The 13,951-nt window shown below is 50.3% G+C and overlaps 1 protein-coding gene across 5 annotated transcripts; it reads left to right on the top strand.

The window, feature by feature from the left end:
• The first annotated feature begins 3,210 nt into the window (after positions 1 to 3,210).
• Positions 3,211 to 11,130, top strand: PIGO (phosphatidylinositol glycan anchor biosynthesis class O). Of its 5 annotated transcripts, XM_008955216.4 has the most exons (12): positions 3,221 to 3,331; positions 4,319 to 4,830; positions 5,472 to 5,615; positions 5,807 to 5,930; positions 6,252 to 6,411; positions 6,623 to 6,802; positions 7,061 to 7,285; positions 8,537 to 8,588; positions 9,152 to 9,358; positions 9,544 to 9,758; positions 10,374 to 10,444; positions 10,603 to 11,130. In XM_008955216.4, the coding sequence occupies exons 2-12, from the start codon at positions 4,320 to 4,322 to the stop codon at positions 10,730 to 10,732; spliced, it is 2,019 nt and encodes a 672-aa protein (XP_008953464.1). In that variant the 5' UTR covers positions 3,221 to 3,331; position 4,319; the 3' UTR covers positions 10,733 to 11,130. The 5 variants fall into 5 exon arrangements, with proteins under 5 accessions (XP_034823273.1, XP_034823272.1, XP_008953464.1 ...); XM_008955214.4 differs by having other exon boundaries at positions 7,061 to 8,588; XM_008955215.4 differs by lacking the exon at positions 3,221 to 3,331 and adding an exon at positions 3,767 to 4,006 and having other exon boundaries at positions 7,061 to 8,588.
• The last annotated feature ends 2,821 nt before the right edge of the window (positions 11,131 to 13,951 follow it).

Genomic DNA, 13,951 nt, shown 5'->3' on the forward strand with positions numbered 1-13,951 from the left:
CTGTCCTCTTTGATTGGGGAATGAAGTTGGGAAAGTCACTAGCATTTTCCTTGGATCCAGTCCTGTCAGCATGATGCCTCCATGAATAAGAGTGAACTTCTTGTAAAGTGAAACTATCATTTTTGTCTTCAAGAGAAACTGTGGGATAGGGTGGAAGTGTTAAACCATATGTTCACTGAACTGCTTGCTGGGAAGTGAAGTCCCCTTCCTGCTAAGTGTGGGGCTGTGTGTTTGAGGCAGGTGTTTGGGGGTTTTTTCATGGGAAAGAAGTACTTTCATGAGAAACTACTACCCTGCACTGGCATACTTAAAGGGTTTTCAGGGACTGAGGGTGCTCCTCATTCATTTATTCAAAAACATTGAATGTCTACCAAGTGCCAAGCTCATTACTAGACACTGGATTACAAAAATACCTGAAACCCAGTGGTCCCTGCTTTCACAGAATACAAGGTCAGGTAGGGAAAACAGACAGGAAGCAGACAGTGATAGAAAGTGATAAATGTGGCCGGGCGTGGTGGCTCAACACCTGTGATCCCAGCACTTTGGGAGGCCTAGGTGTGCAGATCATGAGGTCAGGAGATTGAGACCATCCTGGCCAATATGGTGAAACCCCGTCTACTAAAAATACAAAAACTAGCTGGGCGTGGTAGCATGTGCGGGTAGTCCCAGTTGCTTGGGAGGCTGAGGCAGAAGAATTGCATGAACCTGGGAGGTGGAGGCTGCAGTGAGCCGTGATCACGCCATTGCACTCCAGCCTGGCAACAGTGAGACACTCTCTTAAAAAAAAAAAAAAAGTGATAAATGCTGTGGTAGAGGAAAGTTCTGGCTGAGGGATCTTGGTGGGAAGAGCATATCAGCTTATGAGTAGCAGCATTGCTGACTGCCACTGAACTCAGGCTGGAAAAGTTAGCAAGTTTTCACCAAGTCAGGTCCTGGACTAGAATAAACAAAGGCTCACTGCTTGAGAGAAGTTGGCTGAAGGGTATAGTGTTAAGGGGGATGTGACTACATGGCAAGGGCCAAGTCACAAGGAATGAGATTCTTGTTGAAGGGGTTGGACATTATCCCTAGGGTAATAGGGTTTTTTTGTTTGTTTGTTTGAGACAGCGTCTCCCTCTGTTGTCCAGGCTGGAGTGCAATGGCATGATCTCGGCTCACTGCAACCTCCGCCTCCCGGGTTCAAGCAACTCTGCCTCAGCCTCCTTAGTAGCTGGGATTACAGGCATGCGCCACCATACCTGGCTAATTTTTTTGTTTTTTGTAGAGACAGGGTTTCACCATGTTGGTCAGGCTGATCTCGAACTCCAGACCTCATGATCTGCCCGCCTGAACCTCCCAAAGTGCTGGGATTACAGGCGTGAGCCACTGTGCCCGGCCTATGAAGGGTTTTTTTTCCCTTCCCATGAAGAATTTTAAGATAAAACATCACATTGGCCAGGCACGGTGACTCATACCTGTGATCCCAGCACTTTGGGAGGCTGAGGTGGGAGGATCACTTGAGCCCAGGAGTTGACCAGCCTGGGCAACATGGTAAGACCCTATCTCTACAAAAAAGAAAAAAAGAACAGTAATCACATTAATGTTTTAGTTAGAGCTGTCTTGCTGCAATGTGGAGAAGGGATAGTAGGGAGACACAGGAGGCTGGGAGGACAGGGAGAAGGCTGCCTCAGTGATCCTGGAGAAGGGATGAGGTCTGAACTGAGATAAGGGGCTATGGGGATGAAGGTGGAAGAATAACTCAACTTTTTTTTAAAATTAACATATTCCTTTATTCGTTTGGTCAGTATGTGAACCTCAAATATATGCTAGGTGCTGAGGATATCATAATGAAGAAAACAGAATTCCCTGACCTCAATGAGCTCACATTCTACTCGGAGGGGACAAACCATAAATACGTGTAGAATTTCAGATGCTGATGAGTTGTGCTATGGAAGAAATTAAGGAAGTGAGGGGAAATTTTTCCAGGGGGTGTGGTGGTGGGAGGTGCTGAACTAGTAAAGTAGGGGATTGCAGGAAGCCTTGCTGATGTTACAGTTGAGCTTCAATATGAAGGTGATGGAGATCCATTTCGGTATCGGGAACTGAAGCTGACAGAGGAGATGGCAAATGCAAAGGTCCTGAGGCAGAACTGCTGTGGATGGAACAGAGTTAGGGAAGCAAAGAAGTGGCAGCTAGATGAATCAGAAGGGGAAGAGGCAGATAGTGTGCAGGGCCATGTAGAGCCAATGCAAGAACTTTTACTCTGAGATGAGAAACCAGTGGACGGGTTTTGTTTCTTTTTCAGACAGAGTCTCGCTCTGTCACCTAGGCTGGAGTGCGGTAGCACGATCTCAGCTCACTGTAGCCTCTGCCTCCTGGCTTCAAGCAATTCTCCAGTCTCAGCCTCCTCAGTAGCTGGGACTACAGGTACACATCACCACGCCTGGCTAAATTTTGTAATTTTTAGTAGAGTTGGGGTTTCAGCATGTTGGCCAGGCTGGTCTCCAATTCCTGACTTCAACTGATTCTCCAGCCTCAGCCTCCCAAAGTGCTGGGCTTACAGGTGTGAGTCATCGTGCCTGGCATTTTTTTTTTTTTTTTTTGAGAGGGAGTCTTGCTCTGTTGCCCAGGCTGGAGTGCAGTGGTGCAATCTCGGCTCACTGCAACCTCCGCCTCCCGGGGTCGAGTGATTCTCCTGCCTCAGCCTCCCAGGTATCTGGGATCACAGGCGCCCGCCACCACTCCCGGGTAACTTTTGTATTTTCAGTAGAGACGGCGTTTCGTCATATTGGCTGGGCTGGTCTTGAACTCCTGACCTTAGGTGATCCACCTGCCTTGACCTCCCAAAGTGCTGGGATTACAGGTGTGAACCACTGGGCCCAGCCTCCCCTCCTCCACTCCGAAGGATTATTTGCTTAATTATTCAGTTGTAAGATTTAGTTACAGGCTTTGAAAGGAGGAGTAATGAAATCTCAGTTGGACTCAGCTAAGCAAAAAGGGGAAAATAAGTATTATCTCCATTTTACAGATGAGGTAATGCCTAATAATGACAATATGTGCGGCCAAGCTAGGATTCAAGTCAAGTTTGACTCCAGCAGCCGTGCTCTTAGTCGTAACCATGAATGGACAGTGGTTCCCTGAACTCTTCCTCCAGCTTGGTCCCCTGTCCCCAATTTTCAGTTACTAAATATCCCATCAAACTGGGGCCAGCCCCACGCTCCTGGCCAAACTTCCACCGAGGTGCCGGCAGATGGCGATGGAGCCACCGACGTGCCACTCTGTCTGGCGCACGCATCTCTGTGCTGCCAGGTCGCAGGCGCCGCCGCCGCCGCACTTCCGGGTGCCATTGCAGGTGAGCCAGGGTCTCCCGAGAACCTCACCCCCGGGTATTCCCCCACCCTGAAGTAAGGGAGTCTCCCTCTTCCCCTCAGCTCCTAACCAAGGTGCTCAGTACCGCGGCTAGGGTGCCCAGCGGGAGGCTGGGTAGTTACCGGAGGAGGCAGAGCCGGTCGCACGCCTGGGTCCCAGCGGAGGCCCAGTCGACTCTCGACCCGCGCCCCAGCCTCTTTGCGTGGCGAAGGTCGTGCCTCAGGTCTCCTGGCGAACCTGGCCGCCCGGAAGCGGAGAGTGACTCCTCCCCTTCGTCCCCTCGGTGCCCGCCAGGCGGCGCCGTCGGCTGGGCCCGGATTCCCCTGCGGCTTCGATCCCTTTCCACTGGGTATTGAGATTGGCGAGGGGAGAGGCGCAGAAACGGCCTGTAAGAGAGCCTGACTACCAATTGGAATAAGTTTCCCTCCTGACTGTGTGTTTTCAGCATTAGCATTTCCTGCCTGTACATGTGAACGTTCCTATGCTCTACCCCTCGAAGATCCTGATTCAGTAGATCTGGGGTGGGGCCTCATGAAACGGCGTCTCCCTCTGTTGTCCAGACTCTAGTGCAGTGGTTCAATCTCGGCTCACTGCAACCTCCGCCTCCCCGATTCAAGCGATTCTCCTGCGTCAGCCTCCCCAGTAGCTGAGACTACAGGTGCCCGCCACCCATTTTTGTATTTTTAGTAGGGACGGGGTTTCACCATGTTGGCCAGGCTGGCCTCGAACTCCTCACCTCAGGTGATCTGCCCGCCTCGGCCTCCCAAAGTGCTGGGATTACAGGCGTGAGCCACCATGCCCAGCCTGGAAATAGGAGGACAGTAATATTGCGAGGGGTTGGCTGTGAGATGGTTTATCTCCAGGAAGGTTTCCGGGAGGAAGTGATTCTAGCTGGGCTTGTATTCAGGGACCAGAATATCCACTGGTTCTTTGGCCCACAGTAATGAATTTACTTCCCCACCCCTATCAGGATGCAGAAAGCCTCAGTGTTGCTCTTCCTGGCCTGGGTCTGCTTCCTCTTCTACGCTGGCATTGCCCTCTTCACCAGTGGCTTCCTGCTCACCCGTTTGGAGCTCACCAACCATAGCAGCTGCCAAGAGCCCCCAGGCCCTGGGTCCCTGCCATGGGGGAGCCAAGGGAAACCTGGGGCCTGCTGGATGGCTTCCCGATTTTCGCGGGTTGTGTTGGTGCTGATAGATGCTCTGCGATTTGACTTCGCCCAGCCCCAGCACTCACACGTGCCTGGAGAGCCTCCTGTCTCCCTACCCTTCCTGGGCAAACTAAGCTCCTTGCAGAGGATCCTGGAGATTCAGCCCCACCATGCCCGGCTCTACCGATCTCAGGTTGACCCTCCTACCACCACCATGCAGCGCCTCAAGGCCCTCACCACTGGCTCACTGCCTACCTTTATTGATGCTGGTAGTAACTTTGCCAGCCACGCCATAGTGGAAGACAATCTCATTAAGCAGCTTACCAGTGCAGGTCAGTGTGGGCCACTTTGAAGGCCAGAAGTACCTTGGCAAATTTCTTCAAAATTTGAAGTCAGGGAGTCAGACCTTTGGGTGCCCAGATGCACACTTGACTGTGGTGTAGGGGGACAGAGGAGAAGAAAGAGGCCAGGGCTCTGCTGGTAGGGAGCTCAGTTTGGGAGACAGAGGAGAAGGGATCTGGGCTTTGTTCCTATGAAGCTTCTAATCTGAATGGAGTGTAAGTTTTATTCTTGGAGACCTCTCAGTAAAAGGGAGAAGGGAAGAAGAGAAGATGTGGATCTTGGCTTGCAAGTGTGGAGAAGAAAGCAGAGAAATACAGGCCCTGTTCATTCACTGACTTGGAAGAAACAGGATACACCCAGGAAAAACAACTCAGTAGAGATACCCAGAGACAGAACTAGGAGAGCATTTTGTAGGAAGGATAAGTGTGAGGTCTGGGTGGAGTACGGTTATCAGGGAAAGCTTCCTGGTGGAAAATGTTAGGCCCTGAAGGATAAGGATTGCTGTATGGAATTGCTGTACTTTAGGTTGCATGGTTGGGACTTCTGATGGGTCTTTAAAGGGCCTCTTTTCCTCTTTTCTCCTAACCCTGACGTTTGCTCAGGCTCTGACCTCTCTTTCATGTCCCTGCAGGAAGGCGTGTAGTCTTCATGGGAGATGATACCTGGAAAGACCTTTTCCCTGGTGCTTTCTCCAAAGCTTTCTTCTTCCCATCCTTCAATGTCAGAGACCTAGACACAGTGGACAATGGCATCCTGGAACACCTCTACCCCACCAGTGAGCATGGGGCCAGAGCACTTAGTTCTAAGACTGGGAGCTGGGGAGAACTGCTTTAGTCCACAAATTCTGAGCCACCTATGGGTGTAACAGCCTGGGCTTGTATCCCTGGACATAGAGGAGTGTCAAAGCCTGGCTGGGGTTGAGGAGTGGGTCTTAGTCTTCTGTGCTCAGTGTTCTCCCCTTCACAGTGGACAGTGGTGAATGGGACGTGCTGATTGCTCACTTCCTGGGTGTGGACCACTGTGGCCACAAGCATGGCCCTCACCACCCTGAAATGGCCAAGAAACTTAGCCAGATGGACCAGGTGATCCAGTGAGTGTGGGGTATTGGCTGGGGGAGTGGGTTTGTGTCTGAGAATCTCGAAGAAGCTCTTATCTTAGAGCTTCTTTCCTGGCTGAATTCTGTCTTCTCTAGGCTTTCTGCTGAAGCTAGAGGCTCCATCCATCTTGATTAACTCAATGTGTAGCTTTGGGCATCAGGATCATGGCCGGAAGACTTGTCTCTTTGCCAAAGGTTTAGGCCTTACTAATGGAGTTATAGCTGGGGATGAATAGGCCCCTGGAGAAAAATCTTTTTTCTTTTTGAGAAAAATATTTATCCGTTTCTACTCCTGACACATTTCTTGGCCCCCAGGGGACTTGTGGAGCGTCTGGAGAATGACACACTGCTGGTAGTGGCTGGGGACCATGGGATGACCACAAATGGAGACCATGGAGGGGACAGTGAGCTGGAGGTCTCAGCTGCTCTCTTTCTGTATAGCCCCACAGCAGTCTTCCCCAGCACCCCACCAGAGGTGAGGCTTGGGATGTTCCTCATCTGTTCTCCCAGTAATCAGCCCATGTTACCATTACAGCATCCTCATGAATACCTCTATTTTAGGCCCCCAAATCCATGATCCTGGGTATCCTCCACTCTCATTTCTTACCTAGGCCCCTATGTCTGCCATCCCAAACATTGACTTCAGCTTTGTGATGAATCTGTTGACCACTGTCATTTTCCTTTAGGAGCCAGAGGTGATTCCTCAAGTTAGCCTTGTGCCCACGCTGGCCCTGCTGCTGGGCCTGCCCATCCCATTTGGGAATATCGGGGAAGTGATGGCTGAGCTATTCTCAGGGGGTGAGGACTCCCAGCCCCACTCCTCTGCTTTAGCGCAAGCCTCAGCTCTCCATCTCAATGCTCAGCAGGTAGGTAAGCGGGCTGGGTTTCCAGGTGACAGAGCTAGGGTGGGCATGAAAGAAGCATAATGAACCACTCTTTTGTCCTTTGACTAGTCTTAGTCCCACCTTCCATATCCCTCTTCCGTTATCCCTCCCTTCCCCGATCCTGGACAGAGTTTGGGTCCTTGACTTCCAGGTACCCCCTTTTTTAATACCTATTCTTGCCTCTGCCCCAATTTATGTCTCTGACTTGTTCCCCTTGGCCTCTGACCTTTTCTCTGCCAGGTGTCCCGATTTCTTCATACCTACTCAGCTGCTACTCAGGACCTTCAAGCTAAGGAGCTTCATCAGCTGCAGAACCTCTTCTCCAAGGCCTCTGCTGACTACCAGTGGCTTCTCCAGAGCCCCAAGGGGGCTGAGGCGACACTGCCGACTGTGATTGCTGAGCTGCAGCAGTTCCTGCGGGGAGCTCGGGCCATGTGCATCGAGTCTTGGGCTCGTTTCTCTCTGGTCCGCATGGCGGGGGGTACTGCTCTCTTGGCTGCTTCCTGCTTTATCTGCCTGCTGGCATCTCAGTGGGCAATATCCCCAGGCTTTCCATTCTGCCCTCTACTCCTGACACCTGTGGCCTGGGGCCTGGTTGGGGCCATAGCGTATGCTGGACTCCTGGGAACTATTGAGCTGAAGCTAGATCTAGTGCTTCTAGGGGCTGTGGCTGCAGTGAGCTCATTCCTGCCTTTTCTGTGGAAAGCCTGGGCTGGCTGGGGGTCCAAGAGGCCTCTGGCAACCCTGTTTCCCATCCCTGGGCCCGTCCTGTTACTCCTGCTGTTTCGCTTGGCTGTGTTCTTCTCTGATAGTTTTGTTGTAGCTGAGGCCAGGGCCACCCCCTTCCTTTTGGGCTCATTCATCCTGCTCCTGGTTGTCCAGCTTCACTGGGAGGGCCAGCTGCTTCCACCTAAGCTACTCACAATGCCCCGCCTTGGCACTTCAGCCACAACAAACCCCCCACGGCACAATGGTGCATATGCCCTGAGGCTTGGAATTGGGTTGCTTTTATGTACAAGGCTAGCTGGGCTTTTTCATCGTTGCCCTGAAGAGACACCTGTTTGCCACTCCTCTCCCTGGCTGAGTCCTCTGGCATCCATGGTGGGTGGTCGAGCCAAGAATTTGTGGTATGGAGCTTGTGTGGCGGCGCTGGTGGCCCTGTTAGCTGCTGTGCGCTTGTGGCTTCGCCGCTATGGTAATCTCAAGAGCCCCGAGCCACCCATGCTCTTTGTGCGCTGGGGACTGCCCCTAATGGCATTGGGTACTGCTGCCTACTGGGCATTGGCATCGGGGGCAGATGAGGCTCCCCCCCGTCTCCGGGTCCTGGTCTCTGGGGCATCCATGGTGCTGCCTCGGGCTGTAGCAGGGCTGGCTGCTTCAGGGCTCGCGCTGCTGCTCTGGAAGCCTGTGACGGTGCTGGTGAAGGCTGGGGCAGGCGCTCCAAGGACCAGGACTGTCCTCACTCCCTTCTCAGGCCCCCCCACTTCTCAAGCTGACCTGGATTATGTGGTCCCTCAAATCTACCGACACATGCAGGAGGAGTTCCGGGGCCGGTTAGAGAGGACCAAATCTCAGGGTCCCCTGACTGTGGCTGCTTATCAGTTGGGGAGTGTCTACTCAGCTGCTATGGTCACAGCCCTCACCCTGTTGGCCTTCCCACTTCTGCTGTTGCATGCGGAGCGCATCAGCCTTGTGTTCCTGCTTCTGTTTCTGCAGAGCTTCCTTCTCCTACATCTGCTTGCTGCTGGGATACCCGTCACCACCCCTGGTAAATATCTCATCTCTGATTCACTTAAAGACAATACTGATGTGAGTTCGGCCCCTCTTGTTTTCAAGGAGGTGTTGCTCCTCATGTTCCTGAGCTTGACAGAGGGTCCCATTCCCCACACAACTAGGAAGGTCTTCTTGGTGTCCTCTCTCTTATCTGCCATAGCCAAGCAAATTGATCCCTCCTGTTGGTTCCCAGGGTTCATGGAGAGGAGAGACAAGGAGTCCTCTAAGACTCCTTGTGGAAATGCTGCATCCTCATGAGCACATTTCTTGATTTTCCAGTGATGGAAGTAGTAAATTGTGAATATATAATGGCACTGAGCTGTATGTGTTTGAGAGAAAGAAAGAGATTGGCCATAGCAGGATTCAGATAAGCCTGATGGCGCTTTTGTACCACAGAGAGAATTAGAATAACAGAATGTTGACTGTAAGGAGGTTGGGCTGATAGGCATGTGTGTATGAGAATTGATACTGAAGTAGTAGGAGTATATGATTGTGGAGCAGTAGCCTATGGATTAGGGAATAAGAAGTGACTGTAACGTGGCATATCTTTTCTTCCAGGTCCTTTTACTGTGCCATGGCAGGCAGTCTCGGCTTGGGCCCTCATGGCCACACAGACCTTCTACTCCACAGGCCACCAGCCTGTCTTTCCAGCCATCCATTGGCATGCAGCCTTTGTGGGATTCCCAGAGGGTCATGGCTCCTGTACTTGGCTGCCTGCTTTGCTAGTGGGAGCCAACACCTTTGCCTCCCACCTCCTCTTTGCAGGTACCCCCTCTTCCTTCACTTGCTTCCATTGTTTACTCTGGCTTTGTGGAAAGAAAGGAAACCCCTGGATTTGAATGGAGAGATGTGGGTTTGTTGGATCTTTGGCACCCCTTGGCCTAGGCTAATTGGAACCTGAGCCAGCCAGGGTGGCCTGTTGATTCCAGCCATACCCTCTCTTGAGGCAGTAGGTTGCCCACTGCTCCTGCTCTGGCCTTTCCTGTGTGAGAGTCAAGGGCTGCAGAAGAGACAGCAGCCCCCAGGGGATGAAGCTGATGCCAGAGTCAGACCCGAGGAGGAAGAGGAGCCACTGATGGAGATGCGGCTCCGGGATGTGCCTCACCACTTCTATGCAGCACTGCTGCAGCTGGGCCTCAAGTACCTCTTTATCCTTGGTATTCAGGTGGGTGTAGGAGAGAGATCAGGGAGTTGGTGTTTTTTCTCTGTGTGTGCATCACTTTCTTTCAGACCTTCAAAACCGTGGGAGAGAGCCTTGACTGAGTTTCACATAAGTGAAGTGGTTGCCCAAGCCCAGTGACCTCAAATGGCAGCTCTGAGACTTGAACCTGGGTCTCCTTAATCCTAGTCCTGGATCATTTCCCCTCTACAACCTAGATCTGGACCCCGCTAGTTGCATTTGAGGATTACTCTATCAGTGGACAGACTGGAAAAACTGAGGTGATAGCCAGGATTTTCTTCCCAAACTGTGGTCATGGATCCTCTTCCTTTCCTCCAGAGGCAGATGTGGCACTGATATCTTCCTCCATCCTGGGGGCACAGCCTGAGTGTTAGCATTGCAGATGGATACTGACTTGCCCAAAGTCACATAGTGAGTCAGTGCTTGGGGCAGGGCAGGAAGTAGGTCCCCTAACTCCTAGCCCAGGACATGCAATATTTTTTCCACTGACATGCACTATTCTCCTGCTTCCATTTTTTACAGGGGCCTATAGAAACTCTCCTTTTGCTCCGCTTCCTCCTCTCCTTCACAAGTAACGTGGCCCCTCCTCTCCTCCTCTAGATTCTGGCCTGTGCCTTGGCAGCCTCCATCCTTCGCAGGCATCTCATGGTCTGGAAAGTGTTTGCCCCTAAGTGAGTAGATTTGCTTGAGAAGTAGAGGTGGTGGGGAGGGAGAAACTTGGAACAAAGTATGAAGATCCTAAACATCCAGGATGGCCAAGGTTTTGCCTCTACAGGGAAAAGGCAGTAGACCTACTCTGTTCCCTGAGATTCTCCGCCTTTCTTTGCAGGTTCATATTTGAGGCTGTGGGCTTCATTGTGAGCAGCGTGGGACTTCTCCTGGGCATAGCTTTGGTGATGAGAGTGGATGGTGCTGTGAGCTCCTGGTTCAGGCAGCTATTTCTGGCCCAGCAGAGGTAGCCTAGTCTGTGATTACTGGCACTTGGCTACAGAGAGTGCTGGAGAACCCAGTGTAGCCTGGCCTGTACAGGTACTGGATGATCTGCAAGACAGGCTCAGCCATACCTCTTACTACCATGCAGCCAGGGGCCGCTGACTTCTAGGACTTCATTATTCTATAATTCAGGACCACAGTGGAGTATGATCCCTAACTCCTGATTTGGATGCATCTGAGGGACAAGGGGGGCTGTCTCCGAAGTGGAATAAAATAGGCCGGGCGTGGCCTATAATCCCAGCACTTTGGGAGGCAGAGGCGGGAGGATTGCTTGGTCCCAGGAGTTCAAGACCAGCCTGTGGAACATAACAAGACCCCGTCTCTACTATTTAAAAAAAAGTGTAATAAAATGATAATGTAATTATGTGTGTCTGAGATGTGGGGGAGCCCCACTGTTCTACAGGGGTTGTGAGGAGGATCAGTCTCTCCTGCCACCAGGCACAGATGAGATCAGTCATCTTAGGCAAGCCTGGCTGCACCTGAGAACCTTTATGAAGTGGTTGGAGTTGTCTGAATTCACTGCCTCCACCTCTTCCCAAATCAATCCTATTATCCCACCGCTATTTTCCTTTGCCATGCAACACATTTTGTTAAGTTCCTGTTCTTTGTCTGATAAAGAGAGAAGACTGAGAAGACAAGCCCAGGCATCATGCAGCACCGACTTTAACTGTCTGAAGCCCCAAATAGTGCTATGCCCCCGCTCCACTGGGCCTTTTCACTATAGAACACCCTTTGCCCTTCCCTTCTGTGGAAGCCTCCCTTGTTTCCCAACCTGTGCCACTCTTTATCAGATCTACATGCCCATCTTATGTAGCATTCCACCTTGTCCCATTCATTATTCCTGACTTGAAGCCAAAATTGTGTGAATCCACTGGTTCTTTTCTCATGTGTATGTTTTGTGCCCTCTGTTCACCCCAGCACTCCTGTCATGTTTGAAATGCTGGCATGAAATCCTCCTAGGGATGTCCATCAAAAGAGTTGGGAAGGGGCCCTGGAGAGAAGCATCAGGACTGGGATTTGAGGTTTGACAGTACCTAGAACAAGAGGAGCTGATACCACTGAAAAACAGAACAGATGTTAAAACCATGGGATAGCATCTACTTTTAGCTGGCATAAAGTAGAGAAGCTGAGTAGTAGTGGTTGTGAAGTATAAACGTTCACTGCTGTGGTAGGTAGCTAAGGGAAGAATTGAAATTATTTTTATTGTTACTATCATTTTAAAGACATGTTTTTGCTCTGTTGCCCAGGCTGGAGGGCAGTGGTGCAATCATAGCTCCCTGTAGTTTCAAACTCCTGGGCTCAAGTGATCCATCTCAGCCTCCTCAGTATCTGGGACCATGCCTGGCTAATTTTTAAATTTCTGTACAGACAGAGTCTTGCTACATTGCCCAGGCTGTTCGTGAACTCCTGGCCTCAAGCGATCCTTCCACCTTGGCCTCTCAAAGCACTAGGATTACAGGTGTGAGCCACAGCACCTGGCTAAGTTCAAATTATTAATGGCCAGTGGTCCCTAGTGTTACAGATGCCAAATAGTAAGATGATGAAAAGTATGGTTCAGCTGGGTGTGGTGCCTCGTGCCTGTAATCTCAGCACTTTGGGGAGCCAAGGCGGGTGGATCACCTGAGGTCAGGAGTTTGAGACTAGCCTGGCCAACATGGCAAAACCCCATCTCTACTAAAAATACAAAAATTAGCCGCGTGTGGTGGTGTGCACCTGTAATTCCGGCTACTCAGGAGGCTGAGGCAGGAGAATCGCTTGAACCTGGGAGGCAGAGGTTACAGTGAGCCAAGATCACGCTACTGCACTCCAGCCTGGGAGACAGAGCCAGACTCTCTCTCAAAAAAAAAAAAAAAAAAAAAAAAAAAAGGGATAGGTTGTTAACCATGGTAGAAAGAGGTTTAATAATGCAAGGGGGTGAAGTTGGCCCCAGCTGGCCTGTAAGATGAATTAGAAAAACGCCTCTCCCCAAGTCTGGTGGACACAACTCCCAAGCATAGTTCGGTGAGCAAATGGTGTCTTTGTGAGAAAGGGGAAAAAAAAAAACAAAACAAAAACCTTTCCTCCATCCCTAGCACCCATGGAAGGATTTTAGGCCCTAGTTCCTCCACTTCTCAGCCAGGTACCCTGCACTTTTTGCAGTAGCCTCCTTGCCTGGAGCCTAAGGCTAATTTGCTGATCTGCCAACCACTGTCTATTCTTTCTTCTGGTGTATCTATAAGATTCTATTAGATAAAGACATTAGTACATTGATTTACACTATTAAAAATTATTTCTAGCCAGGCACTGTGGCATGTCCCTATAGTCTCAGCTACTTGGGAGGCAGAGGTGGGAGGATCACTTGAGGATAGCAAGACTCCGTCTCTACAAAAATAAAAAAATTAGCCAGGCATGGTCCCAGCTATGTATGAGGCTGAGGTGGATCACTTGAGCCCAGGAGTTAGAGGCTGTAGTGCACAATGAATGCACCTGTGAATAGCCACTGCACTCCAACCTGGGCAACATAGATCCTGTCTCTCTTAAAAAGAAAAATTATCTTATCCCTCCCTTTTCCTTGAAATCAGAGTCCATTCCACACTAACTCAATGATTCTTTTTTTTTTTCCTTTAATTTTTTGTAGAGATGGGGGTCTTGCTGTCTTGCCTAGGCTGGTCTTGAACTCCTGGCCTCAAGCCATCCTCCTGCCTCGACCTCCTAAAGTGTTGGGATTGCAGGTGTGAGCCATTGCACCCAGCCCTGATTCTTTTTTAAAAAAGCTTTATTGAAATGCAATTTACCATAAAATTTACCCATGTAAGGTGTAAGATTTAATGGTTTTTGTGTATTTACAGAGTTGTACAACCATCACCAGAATCAATTTTAGAACATTTTCACCAACCCCAAAAGAAAATCTACTGTTTAGATATCACCCTCCAATCCTCCCCAACCCCTGGCTAGCACTAATCTGCTGTTTCTCTATATATTTGCCCATTTTGGGTATTTCACAGAAATGGGATCATAATAATATGTGGTCTTTTGTGACTGGCATCTTCCAGTTAGTATAATGTTTTCCGGTTTCATGTATATAGCAGCACACAGCAGTACTTCATTCTTTTTCTTTTTTAAAATTGAAGTAAAATTCATATAAAATTTGCCATTTTAAAGTGTATAATTTAGTGGCCATTAGTACATTCACAACGTTGTACAAT

Source organism: Pan paniscus, chromosome 11, assembly GCF_029289425.2.
Source record: "Pan paniscus chromosome 11, NHGRI_mPanPan1-v2.0_pri, whole genome shotgun sequence".
NCBI lineage: Eukaryota > Metazoa > Chordata > Mammalia > Primates > Hominidae > Pan > Pan paniscus.